At 34.5% G+C, this 12,178-nt stretch overlaps 2 protein-coding genes across 2 annotated transcripts in view; both read right to left on the bottom strand.

Annotated features, from left to right (window-relative positions):
- Positions 1 to 12,178, bottom strand: part of ODR4 (odr-4 GPCR localization factor homolog) — a 43,073-nt gene that overhangs the window by 11,939 nt on the left and 18,956 nt on the right. Inside the window, exons 10-13 of the mRNA XM_025377973.1 lie at positions 8,865 to 8,993; positions 8,252 to 8,341; position 7,893; positions 1,029 to 1,214 (exon numbers count right to left, since the gene is read on the bottom strand). Coding sequence (XP_025233758.1) covers positions 1,029 to 1,214; position 7,893; positions 8,252 to 8,341; positions 8,865 to 8,993 — 406 coding nt within the window. The remainder of the gene's footprint in view (positions 1 to 1,028; positions 1,215 to 7,892; positions 7,894 to 8,251; positions 8,342 to 8,864; positions 8,994 to 12,178) is intronic.
- Positions 6,454 to 6,584, bottom strand: OCLM (oculomedin). The gene is given in 2 exon segments (XM_025401398.1): positions 6,454 to 6,525; positions 6,528 to 6,584. Coding segments are annotated over 2 exon segments (129 nt in total).

A 12,178-nucleotide genomic window follows, 5' to 3' on the forward strand; every position in this document is an offset into this window, starting at 1 on the left:
GGAAAATAAATTTTGGAAAGCAGTAAACATTTTTACCAGTCTACTTTCAAAAAGCCGATACTTTCCGTCTGCTACAGTTATATCTTTAAAATTATTAGTTTTCATGGGATTAGAAAGTAGTTGCTTCTTTATTTTAACACCACGTACTGGGTAATTTAGTATATTTTATTTTCCCCACTGAAACAAGCTTATTGCTTTACATCATGATCTGGCATTGCTGAAACTAAAGGGTGGTTTGCAACTAACTTGAGGCAGTTTACTATGATTTGAAGTTCCCCAATCAAATACTAACTTGACTCACTATAATCTCAAGCGCACTCTGAATCAAACACCCTATTCCTGAAGGGAGAATTAACTATGCAAAGAGGAATAACTAAGAAATCAGAAAAGGAATTTACATATTTATTTATAGACATGTTTTCATACCCTGAACTCACTAGAAACAAAAAGAAAGTGAAACAAAACAAAACAGTCTTCCAAAGTGTAAATTCAAATGTGAAAGTGATGGCTAGGGGAAAAAAATGGGTTATCAAACCCAGATAGTACAGCAAATCTATGCTCTAGGAAAGTAATCTAATTTCTGGAACTGTCCGTTTTGGTGTAGTATCCCAATTACATGAAAGGGATATTTTAAAAAGGCAAATAATATGGAGAAAATGTTTAGTAAATTAGTGTTTTAAAACTTTCTGTTCTGACATGGTGCTTACTTACCAAGTAAGTAAGACTTACCAAGTCTGACATGTAATTTTACCTACTTAATGCTGAACTTGTTTTATTAAGATTTACTTGTTAAGCTTGAAAAATACCTTAGTATCTTAAATTTTGGTACAATTTCCCAGGAAATACTCACTCTATGCCTAGACATGTAGAAATTAAACATATATTTTAAAATGTCTCAGTTAATATTTTGAAGTGTCAAACAGAATTAGCTTTAAAAAATCTAAAGACATGCCATTTAAACTAGACATGTCATAGGTAAAATCTTAGCTGTAATCTAATCAGATTATTAAATAGCATCATATAATGACCTGTGTTTATTTCCTCTGCAATTTTCAAATCTTCTATTTGAATTGTATGATCCAACATCTCCATAAAATGGTCCCTGATTTCTTCAGCCGGCTCATCATCAAATTTGTAATCACACAACATTACAGTGGATCCAGGAAGGGGAACAAAGACTCGATAAGGGAGGATGTGGAACTCTTTTTCAGAATCTAAAAGGAGAAAAAATATTATGAATATTTAGATAGGTTTGTCACTGGTATCAGTGATACATATTTCAGAAGTACATAAAAAAACTAATAGAAATAAAGCTTAAAAAAGGTCAGTATTTTTTCATTTTCTAGTTGATCTGGCACAAAACTGCTCTTACCAAATTGTGCTTTACCTCAAAACCCCTGGTCTTCGCAAGAAACCTAAATGATACTCCTATGAAAAACAAATTTATCTCCAGGTGCAGTGGTTCATGCCTGTAATCCCAACACTTTGAGAGGCTGAGGTGGGCAGATCACTTGAGGTCAAGAGTTGGAGACCAACATGGCCAACATGGTGAAATCCCATTTCTACTAAAAATACAAAAATTAGTCAGGCATGGTGGCGGGTGCCTGTAATCCCAGTTACTCGGGAGGCTGAGGCAGGAGAATTTCTTGAACCAGGAGGTGGAGGCTGCGGTGAGCTGAGATCACACCACTGCACTCCAGCCTGGGCAACAGGGCGAGACTCCATCTCAAAATAAAAATAAAAATAGAATAAACTTATCATTGCCTTCAATGTAAAGATGTTGATTACACATTCTTATATGACCCACTGTCCTATGAAGAACACTCAAGAGACAATTTTGTCCCTAATGTCAGAAACATTGTCCCTCGTTTGTTTTACCCTCATAGGCGCTGTACATTTTACAGTTGGTTTTTCTCTTCTTCATCCAAGTTTGGAGCCAAATTACCACCCACCTTACATCAAGTGCACAGGATCTGATAGAATACATTTTTGTACTAATCTCACCATGAATTTGGTCTTACTAGATGCAGCCCCCTTCCTATATCAAGCATGTTTAGGACATCTAGTCATACATACATTTTTTGTGTACCAATCTCACCACCAACTCCATTTTGCTTTCTTTAACTTCCCTTTGACTCTTTATTATTAATACTTAATTTCACTTGTTTACTTATGCTTCTTTGTAAAAAGCCTTAAATCATTTTTAGAAAAAAATAAATAGAAGTAAATAATAAATATCTCATTCTTCTTTGAATACTTACAAACTGGAATATATTATTTTCCCTAATTTCTAACATAGTCACTGTTGCATGTAAATGATTACTTTTTAGTTCAACACTACGATTCTTATGAACTATCAGAAAGATAGAAATTTTGTGAAAAGAATGACCTCTTTCAGCCACAGATATGATTAAAAAGTTACTAATGTAAAGATCAAGTGGAAAACTAGGGCTTACTTTAATAGTAACCTAGACTTCATTATCAAGAAACTAGTGGTAACTTTACATAATTACAAACAGAAGATGAGGAACAATGCCTTAAGTGCCACGGGAAATGCAATGGCTTAAACTATGTGTTCCTTCCAGATTCGGTGTATCATCTTGTTTGCACAGGAGAACTGGGAGAGAAATTTTACTCTTTGACCAGACTGCCTCCTAGCTGTGGAAGAATAGTACTGCAATTTGTACTGTAGCACAAAAATTATCCACACATTGAAATTAGGACTATATTATTTTATTTTGGGCCACAGTTACTTGAAACAGATTAAATAAAAACTTAAAAATGCCTATAATGTGCATGTGCAATTGGCATGCAAAATTTTAAAACCATTTCAAACTACATCAATTCTTGGTCTATCTGAAAAATAAGCTAAAAAAATTAAACATTAAATAACTGGTTCTAATAAATTTAAATTACTAATTTAAAAAAGCACTTATAACTTTCAAATTAAGACGTTAAATTAGTAATTGAGTAAATAAGACTCGTTTTCTGTCGGTTTGAGGTTTAAATGGGAGGAGAAATCTTTTTGAAAAGACACATCTCAAAAAGCATTCAAAAGCAGAATCCTTTAGGAATATCCTCATGTCACGGTATTTAGTTCAAAATTATCTGAATAAATTCAAAACAAATAAAAAACTAAATTTAAGCCAATATAAGAATTGGGTTTCTATTGCTCAAATGTCCTAGCTGGTATCACAGTACTATAGAAGCTTTTAATTTATTTATGTATTTATTTTTTATAGAAACTATTTTAGAACAGGTGATAGCAGAGCTGCAGATTAAAGGACAGGAGGACATCTGCATAAAGGGATAGGAAAAGTGCTATTCAGAGAGTGGAATCATGGGCACAGGCAAAGAGGATTACAAATGTTCTGGGAAGACAGTGGAGTTTGGTATAGAGGATACTGATGTAGGGATGGGCAAAAGTAAGAGGTTTCATAACTGATGACCTCCATTTTCACAATGAGTAGGTCATGTATGAGAGTAAGTTGAGCAAGATCAAATGAAGACTTAAAACAGTGAAGAAGGCTTAGGCTATATCTTAAGAGGAATCAAAGAGGAAGATCACAACAAGTATAAGGATTAATTGGAGGGTTTTTTTGTTTTGTTTTGTTTTGTTTTAAACTGACATTGACATACTAAGATCTTTTATCTGGATAGCCAAAATTAAAAGCCTAGGTTTACTTCAGAGATCAGAAATAGAAAGTTATAATGTCCTTTACAGACTTCCACATGCATGCAAAAATACTCTAATTCAGGTTAATTTTATGGCATACGTTCTACATTTTACTGTATTACAGCATCTATAAGATCTTACCAGTATATAAGAAAATTAAGCTAAGTAAAATGAGGACAAAATCTAAAATCTAACAATTTGGTGTATAAATTCAACATCAGAATTTAATTTATTTATGCTTGAGAGGATGGATAACTCATTCTCCATGATGATTAGTTTATATCACATGCTTGTATCAAAACATCTCATATACCTCATATATATGTGTGTATATATATATCTACTATGTATCCACAAAAGTTAAAAATTTAAAAAAATTTTAAAGAATTTACATTTATTTATATTATCACACTTACAATGTATTCTTTTATCATGATACCTAAGATCAAATAATACATTGTTGGAATAATTATCCTGTTACTAAAGTGTTGAATATTTATTTACATCTTATTTCTGTTTGAGATATGCTAAATTTCCCAAAAATTGAAGTTAAGACATTTTAAAGACAATTAACATAAGTAGTTCTCCTTCACCATCTCCAACATGGTATTAAAACCACTTGCTGAGGGCTTGGCTTAAATCAATTTTATTAGGGGCCTTACAAACATCATCTCATTTAATCTTGCAGCCTCAAAAAGTAGCTACCATAATTCCTGTTTTATATATAAGAAAATAGGGCCATTCATAGTGGTTCATGCCTATAATTCCCAGTGCTTTGGGAATTATAGGTTTAATTTAAAAATTAAAGATTTATATGCTTAAATCATTTTTAGAAAAAAATAAATCTAAATAAATTAAATAAATATCTCATTCTTCTTTGAATATTTACAAACTGGAATATATTATTTCTCCTAATTTCTAATATAGTCACTGTTGCATGTAAATAAATAATTACTTTTAAGTTCAACACTATGATTCTTATGAACTATCAGAAAGATAGAAATTTTGTGAAAAGAATGACCTCTTTCAGCAACAGATACGATTAAAAAGTTACTTGGGGCCAGGAATCTGAGACCACTTGGACAACATAACAAGACCCCATCTCTACAAAAAAGTGAAAATTAAAAGATTACCCAGGCATACTGCTGTGCACCTGTAGTCCCAGCTACCTGGGAGGCTGAGGGAGGAGGATCCCTTACAGCCGGGAGTTCAAAGCTGTATTTAGCTATGATCATACGTGTGCACAGTCATGGGACTACAGCCTGGCCAACACAGCAAAGACTCTGTCTCTACAAAAAAGTTTAAAAAAAAAAAAAAATCAGCCAGGTGCGGTGGCCCTTGCCTGTAGTCCCAGCTACTCAGGAGGCTGAGGCAGGAGGACTGCTTAGGACCAAGAGTTCAAGGCTGCAGTGAGCTATAACTGCATTATTGCGTTCCAGGCTGGGTGACAGAGAGAGACCCTCTCATTTAAAAAAAAAAAAAAAAAAAAAAGGAAGGAAGGAAGGAAGGAAGAGGAGGAGAGGAGAGAGGAGAGGAGAGAGGAGAGGAGAGAGGAGAGGAGAGGGAGAGGAGAGGGAGAGGAGAAGAGAAGAGAGGGTAGGAGAGGAGAGAGGAGAGGAGAGGAGGGGGGAGGGGAGGGAAGGGAAGCAAAGGGAAGGAAGGAAGGAAGGAAGGAAGGAAGGAAGGAAGGAAGGAAGGAAGGAAGGAAGGAAAGAAGGAAGGAAGGAAGGAACGGAGGGAGGGAGGATCCCTATAAAGTCATTTGTCTGAGGTTACCCCGCTAGCAGCAAAATAGACACAGAACCCGAGAACCTCAAAGTCTTTGCAGAAAGAAAGGAAGAAGACAGAAAGAAAAAAAAGACAGAAAGAAAACAAGAAGAAATAGAAAACCTGAACAGACTAATAAAAAAATCACATGATTGAATCAGTAATGAAAAATTTCCAAACAAAGAAAACTCCAAGACTGGATGGTTTTACCAATGATTTATACCGAACCTTTAAAAAAGAAATAATACCAATTATTCTCAAACTATTACAAAAAAAGGAAGCACAGAGAACTCTTAACTCATTCTATGAGATCAGCATAACCTTAATAACAAAACCAAAGACACAAAAAAGAAAACTACACAATATCCCCAATGAACACAGACACAAAAATCCTCATCAAAATACTAGCAAACCAAATGCAACAGTACATCAAAAAGATAATACATGATAATCAAGTTGGATTTACTCCAGAGATTCAAGGATGATCCAACATATAAAAGCGAATAATGTGATACATCACATCAAAAGAATGTCAAAACCTATGTGATCATAGAAAGAGGGAGAGAGAGGAGAGAGGAGAGGAACAAAGAAGGAAGGAGAAAGAGAAAGAGAGAGGAAGGGAAGGAGGGAGGGAAGGAGGGAAGGAAAGAGGGAAGGAGGGAAGGAAGGAAGGAAGGAAGGAAGGCGGGCGGGCGGGCGGGCAGGCAGGCAGGCAGGTAAAATTCAATGCCTATAAAGTCGTTTGCCTAAGGTCACTCTGCTAGGAGCAGAATAAACACAGAACCTGAGAACTTCAAAATCTTTACTCTTTCCACCAAACTACAGTCTATGCTCTTCACACAGGTCCCAAGGCCACTCAATTACCAGTAAAAACTTTTTCACTTTTTAAAAATTTAGGATTAGGCTATAACATTAACTGCTAAATGCATCAAGTTTAACATAAGAACAGTACAACTGCTGTTAGGGGCCATTAATTTTATTAATTGAACATCAGCAAAAATTTCAAAATACTAACTGAACATGAAAGAATACCATGATAGCCATATAATACCACTTTTATAAAGGATTTTTAAACAGAAAAGAGTATACTAATGTGTCTGATGAGGTAGATCTTTAACATTAATGGTGGATACATCCCCATACCCTGAAAATCTGAAACTCGCTATGCAGCTATAACATACACTGTTGCTCAGAAAGTGAAGCAATGATTTCCACCACAGGAGTTACCACAAACTCAAAGTCAAATTGCAAAAACAAAGCCACACTGACATGGGGCTGCTAGACTGACGGACCATGTGAACAGGTCCCACATACTGCCCTTCCAAAACTCTCTATCCAATTGTTTCATGTAAGAGTCAAATAAAATTACAAATTATTAGTAAATGGAACTTTAGAATTGTGAATTAAGGGAAGGATAAATGTTAAATCTGGCATCCGTAGAATCTAGCATACTAGGAATATAAAAAAAGATTATAATTAGTCCATCAAACTTAATATACTAGCTATCAGTAGTACTAAAAGAAGTTGGTTAAATAGAGGGGCTGTGTTTTCATACAAACATAAAAATATTCCCTTCAAAAGCTAATGTGGGCCAGGCGTGGCGGCTCATGCCTGTAATTGCAGCACTTTGGGAGGCCAAGGTGGGTGGATCACCTGAGCTCAGGAGTTCAAGACCAGCCTGGCCAACATGGTGAAACCCCATCTCTACTAAAAATACAAAAATTAGCCAGCTGTGGTGGCGGGCGCCTGTAATCTCAGCTACTCGGGAGGCCGAGGCAGGAGAATTGCTGGACCCGAAGCTAATATGAATGTTTCAATTATGTACATATCTAAATGTGAATCTCAAATCCAGTGACACTGGAATAATAAGAATGGGGAGATGATGATGTAGCTTTAAAAAGTGTACTCAATATTTTAATTTGCTTTTGATTAAAAAAATTTTTAATACCAATTACTGCGATGGTATAAATTGTTGTATTTCCCAAAAGTTGCAATCGTTATTAAAGGGTAAGATACTATGACTCAGGCTTTTTTTAATACTAATGAAGTCTGTTAGAGTAATTGCTGAGAAGCATATAAACTAATGTAGTTTATGTAAATAGTACCTATTAAAGGACGTATTATATAGTATTTAACACAAATAATATTTTGATTATGGCTAAATTACTTAAAATACTCATAGATATTAACAAAAAATATTAACTTTAAAATGTCAACAAGGTTTACTCGTTCTGGCAGGAGACGTTCCCTTAGAATTAATTTTTTAAAAAATCCTCCCTGAAATTGTTAAGTGTCGACAAATTTGCTAAATTTGATAAAGTGTTCAAAAACATTTTTCTAGAGTCAAGCATGGTGGCTCACACCTGTAATCCCAGCACTTTGGGAAGCCAAGGACGGTGGATCACTTTAGTTTAGGAGTTTGAGACCAAGCTGGGCAACATGGCAAAACCCTGTCTCTAAAAAAGAAATACTAAAAATTAGCCAGGCATCATGGCATGTGCTTGCAGGCCCACGTACTAGGGAGGTTGAGGTAGGAGGACTGCTTGAGCCCAAGAGGCTGAGGCTTCAGATGAGCCCTGACTGCACCACTGCACTCCAGCCTGGGCAACACAGTGAGACTCTGTCTCAAAAAAAAAAATTTTTTTTCTGAGCAGCAACTGAAAAATGTTCATCCAATGATAAAAGATGATACACTGTTTGAAAACATAGATAGGTAGCTATAAAAGATGATGTATTTGCTATATCTTGATATCTTATTACTATATCAGTCAGAGTTAGGCAAAAAAGTAAGTATTTTATACTCATAACTTTTTTTTCTGGAATTTCATTCAAAAGCAGATCCTCAAATAGTATTTCACAACGATCAGCAACTGTGTTCAATATATCCCTCTTTACTGCCTACAGGGAAAAACACACAAAAACACAGTAAGAAATAAAATACTTTGGATTTACATTATTTAACTAACAAAAAAACATAATTTGCTTTCCAGTACAATCATGCCCACTAAATAACTGATACATCATTCAATGTTTTATTTCCACTTATTTAGCACACTTATTAACAAATGTATAGTTTAATGACAAATTTGCCTAGACCATATCTAAATAATTAAAACCAAATAAATGAATAAAGGTTTCACATCTAAAAAAATAATTGCAGTGTTCCGAATTAGATACTAATATGTACAACTGTGGAACACTTACTAAACTTGTATAGCCATAATTTTTAAAAAGGCACAAAATAGATCCTCTACATATGAAAATCTTGACACCAGTTATATGGTACATTTGGACTGCACAATAGGCCATTATCAGTTAAAATCAAATGAATAATTATAAAATATAAGATAAAAAAAGGTAAAATTTTAGGTTTTTGTTAATAGTTAACATGTTTTCATTCGCTAGTTATTCCTTTTTGTACCTGCACAGCATCTTTAACTTTGGGTTTACTGCTGTGGATATAAGCTCTGCATTTCACAGTACCCTTAAGGTTTACAGAACCGCTACATATCTGGACTGTGGCTGTGGATCTGTGGTCTGAATTCAGGAGCTGAAAGACAAAATCTGTTTAAGTTCTAACAGCCAACAATGATTAACTACAGGAAATACTTAAACATTATATTAGAGATTTTATGAAGACAGAAGAAAGTTTTGACTGAGCCAAGCATTTGAAATTATTTGCCGCAAATTATTTAAAGGCCTTCATATTTGTTTTTATAAGTTATATATTATTTTCCAGGCATTTTGAAAGTATACTGAAATTAAACACAACTACATCTAAATTTTTCTAACATAACCATTTAAAATGGTTCAATATTCACTCAATATGTTCCTAAAAATATATTATTTGCAAATTACTCACATCAGTACTGTGATGATTAAAAGATGTACAAAGACATGATGTAGTAGATGTAAGTTGCGCAATGCAAAATAAGTTCAACAATAACAAAGTGGGATGTGAGAACTATGGTAAAACTATAAACAATGCACAGACACATATATTTACACACTTTCAACCAAAAGCTTTCATAGACTAAAAGTAATGCTATGCTCCAGAGCAAAACTGAAACAAGTCAACTATGCCTGCTATCAGAAAATGGTATCAGTGGTCGTAAGCAGTCACTTTCATCTCACAGTCCCATCCTCTTCAGTCTAAGGAATGCCAGTGCTCTTGTTTGGTTTTCAGGTGTTTCACATATATTTTCAACCTCATCATCTTAATAAGTGCCAAAAACAAGGATAGTATCAAAATAGTTAAAGTACTACAGGTACTTTAACTTTAAAGTAACTTTAAAGTACTACATCCCTAATCTGAAAATCCTGAATGCTCCAGGATCCAAAACTCATTGAGCATCAATGTGATGCTCAAAGGAAATGCTAATTAGAGCATATAAGATTTTAGATTTTTGGATTAGAGATGCTCAACTGGTATGTATTCTGCAAATATTACAAAATCTAAAACAATCCCAAACCCAAAACACTTCTGGTCCTAAGAAGTGTTTCAAATAAGGCACACTCAATCTGTAATAGAGGCTCATAATAATGGAAACAAAAAATCATGATTTAAAAAGATAACCAAAAAATGGAAATGGTAAGGAAGTAATTTATGTTCTAAGAACACTTGGAGTATAAGTCATTCAACAACAAAATCAATTCTGAAGAACAAGAGTCAAATTACACAACTTGCGAAAAGTGCTTTGTGCCTATCTGCTTACGCGATCAGGAATGCGGAAAAATAATGAAGAGTAGAATATTTAAATGCATAGCTATCAAAAGAGCATTATTTGATGTCTAGTGTAATTCAGGCAATATCTAAGGTAATGTAAACCTTCTAAGTGTTGTTAAACAATTTAAACTCTAACATGGTCAAGGACTTGTTGATAAAAAATTAGCCACAGAACACACAGATCCAAAGGTCCTGGGTCCATTCAAAAATGGCTATCATCAAACCAAGCAGCAGTCTGACCATGCTGATACGATATCTGGAATAAGCTTCCATATTACACATGTAGAGTTCACTGATACATCAATAAGGTGGGGTTGGAGGAGGAATAACAGGCTTCCTCTATCTACTCCATAAATTTCTACTGTAGACAAACCCACTCTAAAAAGAATGCCCTATTTTACATATTTAACATATAATGTATATCTTTTTAACATATAACACATTTACATATTAGTATATGTAAATATTTGTGTGTGTGTGTATATACATCTATCGAGCTAGCTAGCTATTTATCTATCTATATTTAATTAGGGCACTGTTTTCCATAATAGACTAGACTATTAAAGATCCTATACACACATATTAAAGAAAAGAGGTATTTTTTGGTTGGTTGGTCGGTTTTGTTTTGTTTGAGGCAGGGTCTCGTTCTGTCGTCCAGCCTAGAGTGCAGTGGTGCTATCACAGCTCACTGCAGCCTCAAGATCCTAGGCTCAATCGATCCTCCCACCTTCGCCTCCCGAGTAGCTGGGACTATAGGCACACACCATCACCCCCAGTTAATTTTTGTATTTTTTGTAGAGACAGGGTTTCACTTGTTGCTCAGACTCATCTTGAACTGCCTAGGCCTCCCAAAATTGCTGGGATTACAGGCATGAGCTACCATGCTCAGCCAGGAAAAGTTTTAAAGAATATAAGGTCTGACCCATTCCTTTTAGGTGGAAATGTAAACCAGTTGGGGTCTACAAATGTAAACTCCTCTTGATTACCTGGACTTAGGAATAACCTGGCTGACAAACAGCCTTTAGGTAAAGGAACTTCTGTGATGCTAACATGGAATTTGAAAAAGAGAAGATTCCCCATTTTTATGGGAACCAAATGAAATCTTACACAAGTAATGGCATTTGGGCTAGATCTTAATGTACTGATAGGATTTTGACAGTTTGGGTGACAGAGAAAAGAGCAAAGACATAACACATAGTTCAGGAAATACAGAGTTTTAAAGGTACAGCAAGCATACATCTAGAAAATAAGAGGTAGAAAGAAAGAACAAAAAGGTATGTTGAGGCTATGAAGAACCCTGAGTTGGACTTCTCTAACTAGTCAGTACAGAACACTTAAGAAATTTTGAGCAAGAAGAATAACATAATCAGTGTCTGGCAATTGTACAAACTCAATAAATACTTCTTGAAAAAAATTAATAACTGAACATAAACTATGATTCAGAAATGATCATCTGAGTGTATAAACAGGATAGAGTAGATAAATGGAAAGTATTTCAAGAGATATACTAACAAAGGTAGAAGGGTTTTTAGAGAAACAATCAGTTTGGACAAGAATGTATAGATGAAGAGAGACCAGTTAAGGGTTACTTGTGCTAATTTAGGTAAAATAATAGTGTTGTAAGGCTAATAACAGCAGGACTGTATGAAAAATAAAAGAAAAGCTTAATACTACAAATAAGGAATCAATGAGACTTAACTGGGAGAAAAGTGGCAATAAGTACTGACTACTTATTGTATATTAGTCACTTCAAAATTTCCAGTTAAGTGATCAGTGGAGTGACTGCCAAAAATATACTATATAATATTACTACAATAAATTATCTCATGAGATTATCTTTCACTCATCTCTCTATATTCCCACACTCTATACATCTCCCAACTACAATTTTATACTGTTAATAAAATAATCTTAACCAAATTGTTTAATAAACCATGTAGTAAGCCTAACTAGTGAAGAGCACATAAGTAGAGGAATAGCCAGCCTCAAAACAAAGGATACTTCTAAAA

The sequence above is a fragment of the Theropithecus gelada genome, chromosome 1, assembly GCF_003255815.1.
Source record: "Theropithecus gelada isolate Dixy chromosome 1, Tgel_1.0, whole genome shotgun sequence".
NCBI lineage: Eukaryota > Metazoa > Chordata > Mammalia > Primates > Cercopithecidae > Theropithecus > Theropithecus gelada.